The sequence below is a fragment of the Heptranchias perlo genome, chromosome 17, assembly GCF_035084215.1.
Source record: "Heptranchias perlo isolate sHepPer1 chromosome 17, sHepPer1.hap1, whole genome shotgun sequence".
In the NCBI taxonomy this organism is placed as follows: Eukaryota; Metazoa; Chordata; class Chondrichthyes; order Hexanchiformes; family Hexanchidae; genus Heptranchias; species Heptranchias perlo.
The window spans coordinates 55,232,192-55,253,129 of NC_090341.1; the positions used below are offsets into that span (position 1 = coordinate 55,232,192).

The window sequence follows — 20,938 nt, forward strand, 5'->3', positions numbered from 1 at the left end:
GGAATGTTTTAACATGGCTACATAAGTGGATGTAGTAGTATTATTAGTATTGACTGAATAGTAGTTAGAAGGTCATGGGATCAAGCCCCACTCCAGAAACTTGAGCACATGATGAAGGCTGACATCTCAGTGTAGTACTAAGGGAGTGCTGCACTGCCGGAGGTGTCATTTCTCAACTGATGTTAAAATGAGGCTGCATCCCCCTCTCAGGTGGACATAAAAGATTTCATGGAACTATTTGAAAAAGAGCAGGGGAGTTCTGCTGGTATACTGGCCAACATTTATTCCTCAACTAACATAAAATAATACAGATTATCTGGTCATTTGTCTCACCACTGTTTGTGAGATCTTGTGTGTAAAATAGCATTTCTCTACATTACAACAGTGAGTACACTTCAGAAGTACTTCATTGGCTGTGAAGTGCTTTGGGACATCTTGAATTCATGAAAGCGCTATATAAACATAAGTTCTTTCTTTCTATTATAATCTACTGTGCAATAAATCAAACAGAGGACATTATTAAATATAAAAGTTTTTCACTGGGTCAGTCTCATGGACCTGTTAGCATGACAATTCTAGAGTGCAGGCCTGGGCAATGGGAACAAACCTATAAAAATAAGCAGCAAGGAATGAGCACAGAAATTGGTTTCAGCAAGTGCCACTATCTCTGCTACAGATGCAGAGCACTACTGCTGCTTCTATTTTCAATTATTGTTGCAGGAAAATAATGTGAAACAGAGAATCTGTGTTCTTTTAACTTCTGATCAGTGCTCGACAAACTCAGGAAAAACTGCTGCAGAACTTGTATGGGTTCATATATATTTTATATTCCATGGGAGTCCCATGAGTGAATCTCAAGAACACAGGAACAGAAGTAGGCCATTCAGCCCCTCGAACCTGTTCCGCCATTCAATGAGATAGTTTCTGATCTGTATCCTAATTCCATTTACCAGCCTTAGCTCAATATCCCTTAATACTCTTGGATAGCAAAATCTATCGCTAAGAATTAAAATTATTAATTGAGCTAGCATCTACTGCTTTTTGTGGGAGAAAGTGCTTCACTTCTATCACCCTTTGCCTGAAGAAATGTTTCCTAACTTCTCTCCTGAATGGCCTAATTCTGATTTTAAGGTTACGTCCGCATGTCCTAGACTCCCCCACCAGTGGGAAAAGTTTCTCTCCATCTACCCTATCAATTCCTTACAAAATCCTGAAAATCTGAATCAAATCACACCTTAACCTTCTATATTCCAGGGAATACAAGCCTAGTTTATGTAATGGCTCCTCATAATTTAACTCTTGGAGCCCTGGTAACATTCTGGTGAATCTGTGCTGCACTCCTTCCAAGGCAAATATATCCTAAGGTGCGGTGCCCAGAACTGTACACAGCACTCCAGAAGTGATCTAACCAGGGCTTTGTATAGCTGTAGCAAAACTTCCTCCAGAAGACAACTTATATTTTTATAGTGCTGCTGATAGAGGTCAATGTCTTAGAGCATGTCACAAAAAAGTAGACAGCAAGCAGGGACAAAAACAGGAAAACCCAGGGTTAGGGAGAGGAAATGATGGCACAGTCCAAATTCCCACTTTTAGAAGCAAGAAGAGAGATGGCAAATCAAAACGATTCTTCAAGAGCGTTTGAGAGAACAGGGGTAATAGTGGCTGAAGGAGTAGCAATCAATGGTGAAATGGAGAACAAGAAGTAGGCCAGTGCTGAGGAGCAATGGATGTGTGCAGGGGCTTATGGATGGAGGAGATCACGGGGTAGAGCAAGATAAAGGCATGAAGAGTTTTGAAAATGAGGACAAAGATCTTATAGTCAGTCCATTGGGTACAGGAAGCCAGTGGAGCTGGGCAAGAATGGATGTGATGGGGTTGCGGGTTCGGGTAGTAAAAGGTATGGCAGAGGTGTTCGGGACAAGCATAGTTTGAAGAGTGGAGGCAAGGAGAGCATGAGAAGTTCCTGCAAGGCAAGGGTGTATTTTAAAGGATCAATAAGACTAGACTAGTTGGTGATTCTAATAGGAATTTGCAAATTCAGATTTCCCTCTGTATATGTGCTTATTATTTAAAGTAGAAGCGGAGCAGCATTCTTACAGTGCCACAATCTTCAATGCTGAATAACTTGCAGTCTGATCTCAGTTCTCATGGGCTCACTGTCCCTAATGGGACAGGAGCCACCACGTGAAGCAGGAACTAACCTTTAGTAGTGAATGAAGCGATCCAGAATCAAATTCATTGATTTGCCTATTCATTTCTTTAGTGCGTACTCATGTTTGAGCCATATATAAATATGAATATTACTAATGCGTTGTAGAGCCATACTTTGAGATTGCCACTTGTGTTGCATCTCCATATATGGGACAGACAGTTAATTGCAGAGCTCACAAATGCAATGCGTCTGTATGTGTACAGATCTAGACTTTGCCGACAACATAGTGGCCTTGGCTGAAATTATGGACACCCTCACTGAAGCTCTACAAATTTTTGATCATGACGCATCTAGCCTTGGTCTTCAGGTCAGCTGGAACAAGACAGAAGTGCACGTTAGGGCGTCCTATCATTCCAGCTACCTTTATAATAGATGACGATCCATCCAAGACAGTGGAATCAGTGACACAATTCAACTTACTTAGGTAGCATGAGTTCCTCCAACGGGGACTGTTGTCCTGACTGCTGAGTGCATTGCATTGTAAGCTACGCAATGAACTCTCGATCCCTTTTTCCCCCAAATTACATATTAAAAATCCCCTCAGTTGCAATAAAAGTAACTAAAATTTAAAAAGGAACAGCGTGTCAGAGTGAACCGAAAAATGTTGCTTATATTCCAATTGCTCACATAAGAACATAAAAAAAGAGTAGGTCATATGACCCCTCGAGCTTGTTCCGACATTCAATAAGATCATGGCTGATCTTCGACCTTAACTCCATTTCCCCGCCTGAGCCCTATATCCCTTGACTCCCATAGAGTCCAAAAATCTGTCGATCACAGCCTTGAATATACTCAATGACTGAGCATCCACAGCCCTCTGGGGTAGAGAATTCCAAAGATTCACAACCCTGCATGTGAAGAAATTCCTCCTCATCTCAGTCTTAAATGGCCAACCCCTTATCCTGAGACTGTGCCCCCTAGTTCTAGACTCTCCAGCCAGGGAAAACAACCTCTCAGCATCTACTCTGTCAAGCCTTCTCGGAATCGTATATGTTTCAACGAGATCACCTCTCATTCTTCTATACTCCAGTGAGTATAGGACCATTCTACTCAAATTTCCTCATCGGACAACCTTTTCATCCCAGGAATCAATCTAGTGAACCTTCGTTGCACCATCTCTAAGGTAAGTACATCCTTCCTTAGGTAAGGAGACCAAGAAAACCTAAAGATGTTTTATAAATACATTAAGAGCAAGAAGATAACTAAGAAAAGTTAGAGACCAAAAAGATAACCTATGTGTGGAGGCAGAAGATGTGGGTATGGTTCTTAATGAATACTTTGCATCTGTTGTCACAAAAGAGAGGGACGATGCAGACTTTGTAGTTAAGGAGGAGTGTGAAATATTGCATGGGATAAACATGGTGAGAGGGGAAGTATTATGGGGATTAACATCTTTGAAGGTAGATAAATCGCCAGGCCCGGATGAAATGTATCCCAGGCTGTTAAAAGAAGCAAGGGAGGAAATAGCGGAGGCTCTGACCATCACTTTCCAATCCTCACCAGATACACGCGTGGTGCCGGAGGTTTGGAGGACTGCTAACGTTGCACCATTGTTTAAAAAGGGAGCGAGGGATAGACTGAGTACTTACAGGCCAGTCAGTCTAACCTCAGTGGTGGGCAAATTATTGGAATCAATTCTGAAGGACAGTATAAACCGTCACTTAGAAAAGCACGGATTAATCAAGGACAGTCAGCATGGATTTGTTAAGTGAAGATCGTGTCTGACTAACTAGATTGAATTTTTTGAGGTGGTAACAAGGAAGGTCGATGAGGGTAGTGCATTTGATGTAGTCTACATGGATTTTAGCAAGGCTTTGGACAAGGTACCACATGGCAGACTGGTCTAAAAAGTACAAGCCCATGGGATCCAAGGGAGAGTAGCAAGTTGGATCCAAAATTGGCTCAGCGGCAGGAAGGAAAGGGTAATGGTTGACGGGTGTTTTTGTGACTGGTAGAATATGTCCAGTGGGGTTCCGCAGGGCTCAGTACTAGGTCCATTGCTTTTTGTGATACATATTAATGATTTGGACTTAAATGTAGGGGACATGATTAAGAAGTTTTCAGATGATTCAAAAATAGGTCGTGTGGTTGATAGCAAGGAGGAAAGCTGTAGACAGCAGGAAGATAACAATGGACTGGTCAGGTGGGCAGAAAAGTGGCAAATGGAATTCAATCCGGAGAAGTGTGAGGTAATGCATTTGGGGAGGACAAACAAGGCAAGGGAGTACTCAATAAATGGGAGGATACTGAAAGGTGTAGAGGAAGTGAGGGACCTTGGATTGCATGTCCACAGATCCCTGAAGGTAGCAGGACAGTTAGATAATGTGGTTAAGGCGGCATATGGAATACTTTCCTTTATTAGCCGAGGCATAGAATATAAAAGCAGGGAGGTTACGCTGGAACTGTATAAAACACTGGTTAGGCCACAGCTTGAGTACTGTATAGAGTTCTGGTCACACATTACAGGACGGATGTAATTGCACTAGAGAGGGTACAGAGGAGATTTACGAGGATGTTGCCAGGACTGGAGAATTTTAGCTTTGAGGAAAGATTGGATAGGCTGGGGTTGCTCTCTTTGGAACAGAGGAGGCTGAGGGGAGATTTGATTGAGGTGTACAAAATTATGAGGGGCCTAGATAGAGTGGATAGGAAGGACCTAGTTCCCTTAGCAGAGAGGTCAATAACCAGGGGGCATAGATTAAAGTGAATGGTAGAAGGATTAGAGGGGAGCTGAGGAAAATGTTTTCACCCAGAGAGGGTGGTAGTGATCTGTAACTCACTGCCTGAAAGGGTGGTAGAGGCAGAAACCCTCAACTCATTTAAAAGGTACCTGGATGTGCAATGAAGAGCCGTGACCTATAAGGCTACGGACCAAGTGTTGGAAAATGGGATTAAGCTGGGTGGCTCATTTTCGGCCGGTGCAGACATGATGGGCCAAATGGCCTCCTTCTGTGCCATAAATTTTCTATGATTCTAACTGTACACAGTACTCCAGTCAGGGTCTCACCAAAGCCCTGTACAATTGCAGCAAGACTTCCTTACTGTTGTACTCAACCCCCCTTGCGATAAAGGCCAACATATCATTTGTGTTTCATGTACAAGAACACCCAAATGTCTCTGAACGCCAACATTTAATAGTTTCTCACCATTTAAAAAATATACTGTTTTTCTATTCTTCCTACCAAAGTGAATAACCTCACATTTCCCCACATTATACGCCATCGTCCACCTTCTTGCCCTCTCACTTAACCTGTCTATATCCCTTTGCAGATTCCTTGTGACCTCCTTACAGCTTACTTTCCCACCTAGCTTTGTCAATCAATGTCGACTCTCACTCTAGAGTTTATTTGAATTGTTTACTCCTTCTCCCACTGTGATTTTCTAGATTTGACAGACAAATCTAAGCAATATTTTAAATACACAATTCTTGAACAATGAGTTGACAATCCTCCATTTCACAATCACTTTAAAGAGCTAAACTGTATTCAACTTAGATAATGTTCGATCAGGAGCACAACTTCAAATAAAACAGAAAAAGGGACCGAGAATGGGAGAAGAGCCATGCATAACTTTTACGCACTTACATTTTTGTAACACAATGACAGGTTTTGGCATGAATTATATTAGTGCATCAGGTGTTTGGCAGACAAGTGAAGAAAAGGTTTGCAAACACTCTTTAAAGGCAACACTGCCTCATTTCACTAGCCCACATTTCCAGGGGATTCTCACAAAGGTCAAAGACCCTAACTGCAAGCTTAGTTCTCAGAAGCAGAACAAAATCCTGCAAGCCTCTTGCAAGAGCAGGCATCAGTAGAATGTGGATTTTGGAGCTTGATCATGTAGCTACCATAAATCCCGATAATTAAACACATTTCTGTTAGTGCTTCACAGTAATGAAAGCCAATTGGGCAGACTACAGGCGTGATGTACGATACAACAGACAATCTAACTGCAGGCTCTCCTGCTAAAACTGATAATTAGACAAACTTGCAGCACAGTACCCATTTCAGAGATCGGAAACTGGCTTTCCCAACCATCTGTCACAATCAACTGTGGGCTTTTTGTTCCCACTGAATATTTAAATTACTTCCGCCGCCACTGGATTTACATGAAGGCACTTCATACAGCATGAGGTATATTTTTATATGTTGTTCTGGTGGGCAAGAAGGAAAGTGCCCTCGAGGTATCTTACAATCTTTTCTTCCTCATTTTGTCCCTTAATGGACCATATTATTTCTCCAGTGACAAGACTGCCAATGCTGTGACCCTCTTCATAACAATCAGCGCGGTACAGTAAACAAGTGGCCATACTGCCTCTGGTGGCTTGGAGACTACCTCAAGAGATGACCTAGCATCCTGCATAATAAAGAGAGAAAAACTTTCATTTATATAGAGCCTTTCACGGCCTTAGGACATACCAAAACACTTTACAGCCAATGAAATACTTTTGAAGTGTCGTCACGGCTGTAATTGGGAGAGACAAATAGCACTAGAGTAAGAAATAGTAGGGTATTAGATGGGATCAGACTAAGAGAGAATACAAGAAGGTCTAAGATAGGTTTACAGTGCATGTATGTAAATGCACAAGCGTGTTAAACAAGGTTGGTGAGCTATAGGCGCAATTAGCCACATGGGAATATGATGTTGTGGCGATAACGGAGACCTGGCTCAAAAAAGGGCAGGATTGGGTACTAAATATTCCTGGATACAAGGTGCTCAGGAAAGATAGGGAAGGAAAGAAAGGAGGGGGGTCGCGGCAGTATTGATTAAGGAGAATATTGCAGTACTGGAGAGAGCGGATGTCCTGGAGGGGCCAAGGACATAATCTATTTGGTTAGAGTTAAGAAACAATAGAGGTGCCATTACACTACTAGGGGTAGTCTGTAGGCCACCAACAGTGGGAAGGATAGAGAGGAGCAAATTTGCAGGGAAATTACAGAGATGTACAAGAACCATAGAGTAGTGATAATGGGGGACTTCAACTATCCTAATATAGATTGGGATAGTAATAGTGTAAAGGGACAAAGAGGGGAGGAATTTCTGAAGTGTGTTCAGGAGAACTGTCTTGACCAGTACATTTCTGGCCCAATGAGGAAGGAGGCATTGCTGGATCTGGTTCTGGGAAATGAGGTGGGCCAAGCAGAGCAAGTGTCAGTGGGGGAGCATTCAGGGAACAATGATCACAGTATCATAAGGTTTAGATTAGCTATGGAAAAGGACAAGGACCACCCTAAAGTAAAAGTACTCAATTGGAGGTGGGCTAATTTCAGTGGGTTGAGAACGGATCTGGCTTGGGTAAATTGAAATCAAAAATTAGCAGGCAAAACTGTAATCGAACAATGGGCAGCCTTTAAAGAGGAGATGGTTCAGGTACAGTCTAGATACATTCCCACGAGGGAGAAAGGTAGGGCAACTAAAACCAGAGCTCCCCGGATGACAAAAGAGATAGAGAATAAGATGAAGCAGAAAAAAAATGGCATATGACAGATGTCAGTTTGACGATACAAGTGAGAACCAGGCTGAATATAGAAAGTTCAGAGGGGAGGCAAAATAGGAAATAAGAGGGGCCAAATGAGAATGAGAATACACTGGTGGCCAACATAAAAGGGAATCCAAAAGTCTTCTATAGGCATGTAAACAGTAAACAGATTGTTAGAGGAAGGGTGGGGCCGATTTGGGACCAAAAAGGAGATCTACGCATGGAGGCAGAGGGCATGACTGAGGTACTAAATGAATACTTTGCATCTGTCTTTACCAAGGAAGAAGATGCTGCCAAAGTCACAGTAAGTGAAGAGGTAGTTGAGATACTGGATGGGCTAAAAATTGATAAAGAGGACGTAATAGAAAGGCTAGCTGTACTTAAATAGATAAGTCACCCGGACCGGATGGGATGCATCCTAGGTTGCTGATGGAAGATTGGAAATTGCGGAGATACTGGCCATAATCTTCCAATCATGCTTAGATAGGGGGTGTTGCCAGAGGACTGGAGAATTGCAAATGTTATACCCTTTTTTGAACAAGCTAAACCCAGCAACTACAGGCCAGTCAGTTTAACCTTGGTGGTGGGAAAACCTTTAGAAATGATAACCCAGGACAAAATTAACAGTCACTTGGATAGGTGTGGATTAATTAAGGAAAACCAGCGTGGATTTGTTGAAGACAAATCGTGTTTAACCAACTTGATTGAGTTTTTTGATGAGGTAACAGGGAAGGTTGATGAGGGCAATGCGGTTGATGTGGTGTATATGGACTTCCAAAAGGCAGTTGATAAAGTGCCGCATAATAGGCTTGTCATCAAAGTTGAAGCCCATGGAATAAAGGAGGCCGTGGCAGCATGGATATGAAATTGGCTAAGTAATAGGAAACAGGGTGTAGTGGTGAACGGTTGTTTTTCGGACTGGAGCGAGGTATACAGTGGTGTTCCCCAGGGGTCGGAACTAGGACCAATGTTTTTTTCGATATATATTAATAACTTGGACCTGGATGTACAGGACACAATTTCAAAATTTGCAAGCGACACAAAACTTGGAAGGGTAGTGATCAGTGAGGAGGATAGTGGTAGACTTCAAGGGGATGTAGACAGGCTGGTGGAATGGGTGGACACGTGGCAGATGAAAGTCAACGCAGAAAAGTGCGAAGTGATACATTTCAGTAGGAAGAACGAGGAGAGGCAATTTAAACTAAAGGGTACAATTCTAAAAGGGGTGCAGGAACAGAGAGATCTGGGGGTATATGTGCACAAATGTTGAAGGTGGCAGGGCAGGTTGAGAAAGTGGTTAAGAAAACATACGGGATCCAGGGCTTTATAAAGAGAGGCGAGAGTACAAAAGTATGAAAGTCATGATGAACCTTTATAAAACACTGGTTCTGCCACAACTGGAGAATTGAGTCCAGTTCTGGGCACCGCACTTTAGGAAGGATGTAAAGGCCTTAGGGAGGGTGCAGAAGAGATTGAGGGAATTCAGTTATAGTGATAGACTGCAGAAGCTGGGGTTGTTCTCCTTAGAGCAAAAGGTTGAGAGGAGATTTGATAGAGGTATTCAAAATCATTAGGGGTCTAGACAGAGTAGATAGAGAGAAACTGTTCCCATTGACGGAAGGGTCAAGAACCAGAAGACATAGATTTAAGGTGGTTGGCAAAAGAACCAAAGCCAACATGAGAAAAGAAAACTTTTATACTCCAAATGGTTGTGATCTCAAATGCACTGCCTGAGGGGGTGGTGGAGGCAGATTCAATCGTGGCTTTCAAAAGGGAATTGGATAAGTACTTGAAGGGAAAAAATTTGCAGGACTACGGGGATAGGGCGGGGTAGTGGGACTAGATGGATTGCTCTTGCAGAGAGCCGGCACGGACTTGACGGGCCAAATGGCCTCCTTCTGCGCTGTAACCATTCTATGATTCTATGAAAGATGGCAGCCAATTTGCACACAGCAATGAAATAAATGACTAGATCATCCATTTTTTTAGGTATTGGTTGAGAGGTAAATATTGGCCAGGGCACCAGAAGAACTCCACTGCTCTTCTTTGAATAGTGCCGAGGGAACTTTTACGTGCACCTGAGGGGGCAGGCAGGGCCCCGGTTTAACATCACATTCAAAAGACAGCACCTCCGACAGTGCAGCACTCCAGTGAGTGGGGAAATTTTAATCAGCCAGACACAGTACTCCAAGCTCCTGGAAATACTGAGTCATATCCAAAACAAAATGTGTACCTCATGTCGCATCGCTTGTGTGACTTCTCTCCCAGTGCCAAATGTACATTTCTACAAGGGCACACATATACCGCTTGTGGTCAGGTATCTAGCAACACACCTGAAGTCAACATTGTGGTGAAATTTCTTTATAAAAATGTTTGACTTTTCTTCCTCACTCTCCCATCTAGAAATTGAAGTGTAATAACGGCAAAGAATTTCAACCAGAACAGTTGCAGGGTAGGATAGGATAGAAACAAGAGGCAATGCCATCCTATAACATTCACAACCCAGCACAGAATGCCAAAGTACTGTTCTTACTTAAAATGTTTGATCAAGAAGACAGTGAAATGCTTAACACTTCTCCTAGTAAGGCACAAATGCAGCAAATTGCTCCAGGTGTCATCAGCCAATATTCCAATTCAAACAGGACCTTTCTTGGGAAGGAATTTAACTACCACACTTGCTACCCTGCCAGTCCCACCATTTTGCAGGCTGGCATTCTGGGCCGACTGTGACCGAGTCTCTACCCATCCACAGCTTGTCCCCATTGTCTGGGCAGCGGTGGAACAATGGCAGATGTGATGAGTCAGTTTTATAGTGGTGTTGTTTGGCTTTGAATTCTTGGAGACCCACGCCAGTGATCAGGCTTCCAGCATTTACACTGCTAAATCTGGCCCCCTTATCCTGGCAGCAGACTCAAGAGCACAAAAATAAAACATTGAAAACAGTATGCTCCTTCGAAAAAGCCTGCGTAATATTAGCTTAAGATACAAATGTATAACGTGTGCATGACAATGTGCTGCTAAGCCTGCCTTCTCTGTGTCACATGCAGTAAGTGACCATATAAAGCTCGCTGGATGAACAGAACTAAGGATCTCGTGGAAAATATGCAGCTACTATACTTCAGCTCACATACATGTCCAACTAACCCGCGCACACAGGAAGGCATCCAATCCATTTATTATTCCTTACAAAGCAATTACTAAAAAATTACAAAGCACTCAATTCCCTGCTTTTTTTCCCCAATTGTAGGACATATTTAAATAGAAGCCATAGGAGACACTCCAACATCAATTAGTGCTATATTGTACAGAAATTATAGGCAAAACACACACACACACACACACACACCAAATAGACTTTCAGCTCCTTATAGCTCTGAAATCAGTTGGTATACTATTAATACAAATCAGCATTAATGGCAACCATGGGTATTACAAACAGATACAATATACCATTCTCTGCACAGCTTTTCACAGGACTAGCCACAGGTGTGAATACTGATGTGTGCCAGGGCTTCCGCTACAGGTGTCTGTGCGTTTAGAAGGCTTAAAAGTAGCGATACCATGACTTACCAGTTACTTCAAAGCATCAGTATAGGCCATTTTCAAGGCTTTAGGCTTCAGTATCACTGTGGGCAATTGCAAAGCTTAAAATCATGAGGTTGGCACTGGCCAAATAGGGGGCATCAATTATGAGTCATGTTAAAAAAATGAGGAATTGCTCAACTTCTACTAAATGACTAGTTGAGATAGTGCCTACCTTGATGTAGTTATCCAATACTGGGTACACCTTGTAAATTGCCAGAAGCAGTGAGAGGAAGGTCGTGAAAGGGAAAGTTGTCATAACAACATGTGTGACTTCTGGGAAGGAGAATATCTTGAAGCCGAACTTCTCAAAGAGTTTGACTAGTTCTTCAGAAGGTTTCTCATCGCCTTCACTCAAGATGGTGCCTGCTATATATCGCAGCTTCTCTTCTGGTACCTGGAATCAAAAGGACTTCATGTTAACTCAGGTCTGCTGACATACTAACACACACAAAATACCACTGAAACAAGAATTAATGTTACACCTCTGTATCGTTGCTACACAATTAAGGTTTAATTTCACTCTATCCTTAAATCTGCAATTCCCCCTCTTCATACCAAAACTATAGAACAAATATTGATGTGTTGCAATATTTGCACATGCTAGCTATCCCCAACAGGAGAGGATAGGAAAAATGCATCTCGTCCCCAACAGGATGCCAATTCAATGTTCACTTTATTCTTGTTTTCAATAAGAAAATACGACAAAACTGCCTCCATTATCTAATCACTCAAAGCAGTGAATTCTTTAAAGAAATTTAAAATTAAAAAAATTATATTTCAGTTGTCTGTCCAATATATCCAACAGGACAAGTCAATGCAATGGTTATAGGCCAGGTTGTTGGTTTAGTACCTCATAGATTATGGAAGATTTAATTTCACTCTATTCTTAAACATGCGATGCCCCCTCTCCATACCAAAGCAATGGCAATTCCAATATCTGGTGTTTCAATAAATCTTATTTCTATTGTGACAGCACTTTCTGCAAGATTGCATATCATTACCGATGTTAAGTATGTACAGGGGGACATAATGCACCTGGACAGCAGTCAGTGGCTCACACACAACCCATGATCACAGTGATCAGTATGGGGATACACCAATACAAAATTCCTGAAACTTCCCGCTTCCTGTTGTCACTATTTATTAATGCTTTTGTAAAATTGGTAACACCTAGAAGCAATTTGGTAGATTTTCAACTTTTCGCCTTGGCAGAAAACTGATGTTGTGGATGAGCCACTTGTTACAGAAACCACCCCCATTTTCATCTCAAATGAAATCAATGGGAATGAAAATTGGACGGTTTCCATATGAACAGCCGGATCCACACCACCAATTTTACACCCGGCTGGAAAGTTGAAAATCTGCCCCAGTGCCTCAAGTGGAATGATGTCTATTTCTATTACTTTTAACGAATGCTAACATTGTAATGCCTGAGATTTAGTCCTCCCACCACATAACATGACTCACCCGAATCCACCTGCCAGTTTAGCCTGTTACAACAAACAGATAAAATGTGTAATATTTCCTTTGAGTAAATGTGAACAAGACCAGTTATGTATAAGAAAAGTAACCAACGAACATAAGCATGTTACAGGCCAACCTCACACATCACATGACCTTACCCAATGCTTCTGTTTCATTCTGGTGGCAGTTTAAAACACAACCAGGGCTGACTATGTCACCGTCTTGTAATACACACTCCAACTGTTCTACAAATTATGAAGTAGCCAACAGTCTAGAATGGATTATTAACAGTCATAGCGTTTGATTCTTCAGTTTTCTACCTTCACAAATCAGCTACGACAACACAGGCCCAACAGACTTGGATACTTTCATTCATGCCTGAAACGATTTTAACAGTTGGGTCTCCGGTAGCTTGTTTTAGAAAGCATATCTAAAACCCCTCATCACAAATTATAGGACACAACAGTCCAGTAGGAGTCAGCTACTGATTACTGCCATTAAGGGAGGTAAGTGGAACAGTCAGAGGGTTCTGTTGAAAGGGGAACAACTTTACTGCTTTAAAAGAACAGGAATCTTACTTTCAGGTCTCCCCCCGCTTACCCTCTCCATCAACAAAAACACGAATCACTACAAAGATCGATGGTTAATATTTTGTATGTGATACTTTGGTTTGAAAACTGTATGCTAGTGACATAATGCAGGGTAGGAATAAATGGTTTCCAGGAGTCAGTGTGACAGTGCAGTACCTGGCCATCTGGTCCCGTCGCGGATATACCTCCGCCGACAGGGGGCCCTTAACAGTAAAACCCCTGCTGGAGAAAATCCTGGCAGCCGTGGGGGAGAAAGGCGAGGTCTTCATCCACAAAGTGAAGGCCCACTCCTCCACAGAACCCCGCAGCCAGGGCAACCAGCAGGCCGACACGCTGGCCAAGGAGGGTGCCCGCACCGGCATTTTCTGGGACCCCTATGGGTCCGGGCCCGTGGCGGCAGTTAGAGGCAGGGGTGGGACCCAGAGGAACTTAGGGGTAGCATTAGCCCCGGATCTTAAAACAGTCCAAGCCCAGGACCCTGTCCTGAAAACCGTCACTAGCGCAGTGAGCGAGGGTAGGAGGATAGAAGGCCCTTACGGCGCAGCAGCCCTCTCCATAAGAGAGGGCATGCTGTTCAAGGAAGGACAGTGGGTAGTACCCCAGCAGCACCGGAGGGAGTTCCTTCAACTGGCCCATGAAGGGCTGAGAGCAGGACATCCCGGGCCTGAGACCACCTGGCGGCGGGTGGAACAGGCAGGATGGTGGCCAGAACTCCGGGAAGATGTCCGCGAGTTCTGCGCTAGCTGTCTTGTGTGCGCTGCAAATAACCCCGACCCCCACAGAAGGAAAGTGCCAATGGGACACGTTAGGAGGGTAGAGGGACCATGGCAGTCGATCTAGATTAACTACATCGTGCCCCTACCCACTGCCCAGGGAGGCTACAAATACTGCCTCGTCCTGGTGGACGTGTTTTCCAAGTGGGTCGAGGCCTTCCCCTGTAGAAAAGCCACAGCATTAGGGACTGCAAGGATCCTGGTCAGGGAGGTGTTCTCACGGTGGGGGCTACCCCAATTTGTGGAGTCCGACCAGGGAAGCCACTTCACCGGCCAGGTCATGCAGAATACACTTATGCTGCTCGGTATTCAGGGGAAGTGGCATGTAGCCCACAATCCACAGTCCTCAGGGATTGTGGAACGCATGAACCGCACCGTCAAAGAAAGGCTGAGGAAGGAGACAGCGGACTCGCCCCGAAAATGGACAGAGGTCTTGCCTCTAGTCCTCATGGGGATCCGAGCTAGTCAGTCAAAGAGTACGGGGTATTCCCCGCACGAGCTCATGACCGGTAGGGTCATGAGAACCCCCCTCCCATGTCCTAGCCCCAGTTCTTACAGAAGGGCGGCTTCAGGAGGTAAACCGGGATAAATTCGCCCGAACACTCCTCGAGCGCCTGAAGCAGATTTACGAACAGGCAGCAGGTAGTATGGGGAAGCAGCATCGGAATAACCGACTGCTGCTCGAGCCTAACAAATGTCATCAGTGGGAGATAGGGGACCAGGCAATGGTGAGGAACTATGCCCAAGTGGGGAGTTTGGAGCCACTGTACATGGGACCCTATAGCATAGTAGATAAAGCCAGCCCCATGGTTTACGCTGTAAAATTGCCCCGGTGGACAAATTGGTTTCATATAAACCAATGTAAGCTGTTTAGATCAGAGGCGAAAAAGTAGGCAGCTGGGATCCAACGCGAGGTTAGAAATCCCCAGCTCCCAGCAGGTCCCAGCTCACAGGCAGCACACGCAGGCGCAGTCACGTGCGTCAGGGGAGGAGTCACCCAGGCCCCTGTCCAAACCACTCCCCCTCTCTTCTGGACTCAGGTGGGGAGAAGGAGGAGCCCGAGGCAGGTAGCCCCGCCCCCGACCCAGGTTTTGAACCTGGAGAGGAAGACTCTCAGCCACCGACAGCAGGCAGCGAGGGGTTGCCTGTCCCCAGCTCAGACTTGGGAAGGGAGGAGCCACAGGGGAAAAGCCCCCAGCCAGTGAGGACTGCGACCCACAGCAAGGGTCCGCTCGCCAGGGTAGCCCCACCAACAGCACCTCCTCGGAGGTCCCCTCGGACACCCCAGCCTAGGAAGACATGGTCGCCGGCTCCCCAGTTTAAAAGGGCTACCTCCCGCGTTAAAGTTAAGTCGAAAGACAAAGGCCCTCAGCCAGCAGTCGCGGGCTGTGAGGGACCGGAAGTAAAAGTCAGTACAGCCAAGCCGCAGGGAGCAGCCTGCAGCAGTCCTGACAGAATTTGAGCTGGCCGCTCGGAGACGGGCGGCGGATGTATATAACCTGAGCAGTTAAGTTTGTAGTTTTAAGTTAAGATGTTTAGGTTAATTATAAGGTGTGGAACCGTAGTGTAATTTTAAGATGGAACCGTTCCAGTGTTGTCTACGTGAGCAGAGGTCGAGGGACCCGCTCACACTTCACCCGAGCCAGGAAACCTATAGGGGGCCCGGCTAGATGTTCTTTATCTTTTACAGGGAATTAAAGGGAATGTTAGGAGGCGTGATCCTGCTCGCCCTGTCTGGGCTGAGCCTCGGGAGAAGGGGCGACACCGAGGACCACCACATCTTCGGATGCTCCGGAAAAACGGCGCCCCTAGCCCACGATGGGAGTGGCCTACGCGAGACGGATGAAATCGCCTTGTACACTCACAAGGGGAGCTGGCCCGGATGGCTGGGGTCAAATTCGACCCAGTACTCGAGCCAGACCGGTTTTTCATATGGGGAGACCTTCCTCCAATGCCCAAGGATACGAACCGTCACCCCAAGGATTAGCGTCACCGTGGGAAAAGGAATATGTTTGTCATGTAAAGGCAACGTTCCCCTGGATAGGTGATGGTGGCTCAGAAAATTAAGTAAGGATATGGGGAACCCCAGGGTAGAGTGGGAGAGGTTAGGGAATAACACCCACAGGACCATCACAGGGACCCAGGGAGGGTTAAGTGTGTGCTGGGACAAATGGTGAGAACCGGATCAGGGGATCTATGTCTGTATGTGGGGTTCAGAGAAGGTCTGCCCCACAGGCATTTCCATAATTTTCCGCAGCCAGTGGCGAGATGACGGGAGGGGGATGGACTGGGAATCGCACCTGGTCGCATGCGCGATCCCATACTCCCCAATCTCGGTTAATGCAACTGAATTAGTAACCTGCCCCCGACAGCCCCTGCCTACGACCGCGACGTCACGTATGATAGTAGAGGGATGCCCCGCCACCACCAAGGGACCAGGGAACGGCTTGGTGCTTGTACCTACAGACCAGGTGATGTATAAAGGGGTGCACTACGCGGTAGCCTCCGTGATTTTAAACCCCACCGAGGTACACCTACCCGCGTGGTGCCCCAAGCCCTCTTAAAAGATACGTTCAGTAAATTTTATCAGTTTGATTTTTCAGACGTTGACAGAACCAGACTATACACCCACGAGCTTTTGGACGGGATTGGGAGACAAAGAAGGGGTGCTTTTAACGATGTCTTAACTGGTTTTAACACGGGGTCTTCTGTCATCAACAGCTTAGATGACATCGAGCTGCAGACCCAGATTAATGGTTTAAAAACGCAATTAAAGAAAATATTAATCGATGTGAATAAGGTGGTGGGTTCGGAACTGCACGAAGATCAGGCCATTGCTCTCCACTTAAAGGAGATCAAAGCGGAGCTGGAAAAGCATGCAAAGACGGTGAATGCGCTCATTAGGGAGGATTGGAATGCGTCAGACCAGGCGGCGCAGAATGAAGTGTGCGTGCTATATGGGGCATGGTTGCTGGGCGAGGGCCGCAGCAATCTGGAGGATTTAAAGCAAGGTTTAGTCCCCTCCTGGATCAGCAACAAACACCTTGCAGCCCTCCACCCTTTTGAGAATACATTAAGTCCGTGCCAGCTCCGCCTCTGAGGCCTACCCAGTCCCAGTGGACTGTGGGCGTTCCAACCACACCATCATAGGGATATTTGTAAGGATGCCAGTCATGGGCGGGACAGCCCGACCCGCGCCGGTGTACAGGGTGGAGAACATTGGTGTCATTCAGGGGGGGGTGCACACATTCGTTTTACAGTGGTCCCGCCCTACGTCATAAAATGGGAGCATGCTATGATGGGTACTGACCTCTCGGGGTGCCGGAGCCGGGGATCACACATAATCCTGTGTCCCCAGCACTTGAACGCCTATTCAAAACCGCACTGCGGGTTCAGAGCTGCTGACGCGAAGCTTATAAACTGCACCATGGAAGCCATGGCACAAGGCCATGTTCCCCCCACAGGTGGCGTATATAGGAGGTGGGACATATTGCATCACCACAGCAGCGTCTCACTACCAGCATGGTCAGCACAGCTGGTGCGCGGTGAGTGACAGCAGTTTCTGCTTTAAACCCGAGGCAGAAGTTCAAGTGGCACGGTTACGATTTGTCCCCATCCCTGAACCATCCACTGTTCAGCTCACTGTGAAAGAGAATTTCACTAACCTCCAAAAGTATGTAGCCCACTTCAGCTACCAGATTCCCCCTTTCCCAGAACACCTCGTTAAATTATTAAAAGCAGTAGTGGTTTCCCAAAAACACTTTTACATGCTGGGACAGAAGACTGTCCAGATAGGGGCCGATATTCTGAGTATTACGACCCCACCCTGGTGGGACATCTTTGAGAATATAGAGGTCCCCTCCTGGATTCGTCTGGCATCGCACGTACTAGTAATCTGTCAGCTCGGGATCGTCCTCTACCTTGTTTGCGTCCAGTGTAGGAGTAGGGGTCTCGAGGTAGTAGTTAGAACACAAAGGGTATGGAAGGACCAGTATGCTCGGGTAGACGAAACACCCGCGTGAGTTCGGTGACGCATCACTTGCAAGTGATGACAGCCGGTAAAGATGGTCCCTTCTGTTTGTTGTTTTCAATAAGGATTGTTTTCGTTTTGGTGTTTTGAATAAAGATTGTTCTCGTTGTATTTTCATTTTAATAAAGAATGTATAGTATGCGAAATATTGTTTCAACCCAAGTGGTGCAGGGGTATTTGGACCCCTCCGTGCTGGGATTGTTGTAATTCAACCTTGTTTTCTATCTGAATGCCTGCCGTACACTGGGGTTCTCTCCAAGTAAGGGAATGTATGTGTCGAGGGATTAGGGATAGGTAAATATAGGGGAGGGTTGTTTGCGACGGTCAGAAAATTTTGCTCACCTTGCATGGACACTTCAAGCAAGTTTAAGTATCCACAGGGGGGAGTGAAGGGATTTGCAAAATTTCACATGTTCCCCCCTCCCTCCGAAGATTTATTGGAGTTATTAAAGAAACCCTGGTGTGACTGTGTTTTAAAAAATCCAGGGTCTTTCAAAATGGCTGCGGTCAGACACATGGCCAAAGGCCTGCAGCATTCTCTAACAGCTCGGCAGGCTGTGTGTTTCAGACAGGTTTCTTTGAACAATGCAGTTACATTCACGCCCTGAGGCAAGCCATCAACATTGCCGGACTACACATCAAAATTCAAGCAGGAGTAATCCCAGGACTAAAGGTAGCCCATCAAGGAACATTCGGAACAATGGAAAGCAGTTATGGAACAGATCAGTACAGGTACCGGCTATTAATGTAAATGGGCCAAGATTGGGACCCCTTTTGTCTCACGTTTTCACGCCCAAATCGGACAATGGAGCAAACTGATGAGGCGCGAAATTAACCTGTATAACTGGGGGCATCCCAGACCTCTCGCTCTTCTTCTCTCTTCACCTTGGCTCAGTGTCCTGCTTGCCTGCTAGCAACCAAGAAGGAAGGCCATCCAGTAAACACCGCAACCACATGTCAAAGGCAGCAGCAGGACACAAGGACCAGGCCTTTTCATCTGTTTCACAGTGAGCATTATTTTTTTTCTGGCCGCCACAAGACAACCTAGCTAGGTGTAAGGGTGGGAGTTAAAGGGGTATTGCTAAAATTGTGATTTTAGAATTTTCCCTCGATGTGTCCGTTTCTTCCACCCCGTTAAGTGTAAGACTGTATTGCATCCATAGCGATTCCTTTTATCTTCTGTATAATACTGTTTACCTTGTAGTTTTAGTTTTCTTATTAATAAACATTGATTTTCCTTGCACCAATCTGTTCGTCTGTCCTTATTACCACTCGATAAGTCCTGAGCTCAGAATCAGGAAGGGGAAAGCAATTCGAAACCGCACAGCGGGCAGGGCAGCTCAGGAAAACATAACTGGCTGACCTACGATAAGCCCCGGAAACAAAACCCCTTACACAGGAACCTTACTTTCAGGTCTCCCCCCGCTTACCCTCTCCATCAACAAAAACACGAATCACTACAAAGATCGATGGTTAATATTTTGTATGTGATACTTTGGTTTAAAAACTGTATGCTAGTGACATAATGCAGGGTAGGAATAAATGGTTTCCAGGAGTCAGTGTGACAGTGCAATGGAGCTGAATTAAACACACAGAATTGAAATGACACAACTGCCGTAGGCGCTCTTGGATTAAGGACTGTAGCTCTGACGTTAATTCAACTCCCTTATACTTCTGGCTCAGTAACTCCTCCCAGCCAGTTTACCCAAGGGTGTCATCACCACTCACTATTTAAAGAGGATCTGTCATGCAGTAAACTTTCCGGCAGGACAATTTTCCCTCATTAGTAAACACGTATTTGCAATGTGCTGTGCCAGATTTATTTGCGCATACACCCGACCCTACCAATGATCACTTTAGAGAGCCACTGAGTGGAAGCCAGCCATCTCCCCACAGGGAGACAGAAGAAAATCAAGAGAGAAAGCAGGCAGAAATTAATACCTTAAAACATTAAAATGTGGCATAGCTCATGGCGAGTCGAAGAATATGCTGTTTTATTTACTCTTGGGATATGAGAATCACTGGCAGGCAGTATTTATTGCCCATCCCTAGGGAATTAAGTAGTGTGTGACAGGAGTCATGTATAGGCCAGACTGGGTATAGGTGGCACATTCCTGTCCCTGAAGGACATGAGTGAACCAGTCAAGATTTTCACAATAAAACGGCAGTTTTCATGGTCATTTTCTGGTGCCAGCCCAAAGATTACCAGATTTATTGAATTTAATTTCACAACTTGCCATTTGAACTCAACCTCGTACATGCAAGATGTACCAGTTGGCAATAGATAGCTAGTACTTAACAATACAGTCCCCACCACTTAAAATATCCATGTTTAAAACGGGCAATCGCTTATATTGGCCAAAACGTAATCGCCATCAGCCATTTGCATTAACATTAATTTCAAAGTTGCTGGATATAGCGCCTTAAGTGCTCCATTTATTTAGAGTAGAAACAGCTGTGCTTACTCACCTGTGATATTGTATGAGTGAAGTACACATGAAAAACAGATGCATGTTCAACAAAAATAACACTTCATCCACAATAATCCCAGCAGCCGAAATATATTGCCCTAATTAGGTGTTTGGGTTATTTAAATGGTTATCCTGTTCCCTGCTCCTTCAGTCTCCTGATGACTGCGGCCAGGGTGATGTGGGCGAAGCGGAGCTCAGGGTCCTTGGTCAGGTCTAGGGTCCGGCAGGAAGGAAGTTCGTTCAGGTAGTGGTTCAGGGAGCTGTGGATGCTGATGAGTGACAACAAAATTCTAATAGCTACACCATGCTATGGTTAGCGGACTCTTATTGTCTA

General features: G+C 45.2%; 1 protein-coding gene across 1 annotated transcript in view; it reads right to left on the reverse strand.

Annotated features, from left to right (window-relative positions):
• The window catches only part of LOC137334317 (testis-expressed protein 264 homolog), a 395,775-nt gene that overhangs the window by 316,180 nt on the left and 58,657 nt on the right, over nt 1–20,938 (reverse strand). The window contains exon 2 of the mRNA XM_067999008.1: nt 11,449–11,670. Coding sequence (XP_067855109.1) covers nt 11,449–11,670 — 222 coding nt within the window. The remainder of the gene's footprint in view (nt 1–11,448; nt 11,671–20,938) is intronic.